The 931-nt window shown below is 63.7% G+C and overlaps 1 protein-coding gene across 1 annotated transcript in view; it reads right to left on the bottom strand.

Moving 5' to 3' along the window:
• CMAS (cytidine monophosphate N-acetylneuraminic acid synthetase) overlaps nucleotides 1-346 on the bottom strand; it is a 13,257-nt gene extending 12,911 nt beyond the window's left edge. The window contains exon 1 of the mRNA XM_057370541.1: nucleotides 119-346. Within this exon, the coding sequence (XP_057226524.1) occupies nucleotides 119-279 (161 nt within the window). The 5' untranslated portion in view covers nucleotides 280-346. The remainder of the gene's footprint in view (nucleotides 1-118) is intronic.
• Nucleotides 347-931: the final 585 nt, after the last annotated feature.

Here is a 931-nt window from a genome sequence, read left to right as displayed (position 1 = left end):
CAGAGCCCCCCAGCAGTCCCGTTCCGAAGCAGAGCCCCCCAGCAGTCCCGTTCCGAACAGAGCCCCCCGGTATCCCCATCCCGGAGCGGGAGGGCAGGGGGACGCCGCGCATGCGCACCTGTGGAAGACGCCGGCGTCGATGGCGGCGCGCAGCACCCAGCCGATCAGCGGCACCCCCGCCAGCAGCTTGATGTTCTTSAGCGGGATCCCCTTGCTGCCGCCCCGCGCTAGCACCAGCGCGGCCAAGTGCGGCTGCGGCCGCCCCTCACCCGCATCCATGGCCTTGGCCGTGTCCCTGTCAGTGTCCCGCTCCGCTCCTCTCCCGCCACGCCCTGCCACGCTGCGGACCGCCCTACCGGGACATGCCGGGAAATGTAGTCCTGTGCTGCCGCGCATGCCTGTGGGGAGCGCGGCGGGGGACAACTGGGGGACACCGAGGGAGGAGCAGTTTTGGGGGGGCTCGGGGCGGTTGGGGGCGCGACCATCCGCCCTTCCCTGTGCTGGTGAAAAGCTCTCTTTTGGCACGAGGTGCCCCGCAAAGCCCGGTCTTCGTGCCCTTMTCTGTAACGCTTTGACAGCGGGGTGGATGGATGGACGGATGGATGGACAGACGGACGGACAGACCTCAGCGATGTGTATYTCTTTAGCCTGGAGAAGACTKAGAGTGSATCTCATCAGTGTATCTAAAAATCTCAAWGGCTGCCAAGARGATGGTGCCAGACTCTTTCCAGTGACAGACAAGGAGCAATGGCCATAAACTAAACACAGAAAGTTCCACCTCAGCATGAGGAAGAACTTTTGTACACTGAGYGTGGCAGAGCCCTGGAACAGCTGCCCAGGAAGGGCGTGGAGTCTCTCTGGAGACATCCCAAACCCACCTGGACACACTCCTGTGTYACCTGCTCCAGCTGACCCTGCCTTGGCAGGGGGT

Source organism: Malurus melanocephalus, unplaced genomic scaffold, assembly GCF_030028575.1.
Source record: "Malurus melanocephalus ecotype Western Australia unplaced genomic scaffold, MMel_1.1 scaffold_128, whole genome shotgun sequence".
In the NCBI taxonomy this organism is placed as follows: Eukaryota; Metazoa; Chordata; class Aves; order Passeriformes; family Maluridae; genus Malurus; species Malurus melanocephalus.
The sequence above is the reverse complement of the archived record's forward strand: the minus strand, read 5'-3'. Positions and strand labels throughout refer to the sequence as shown.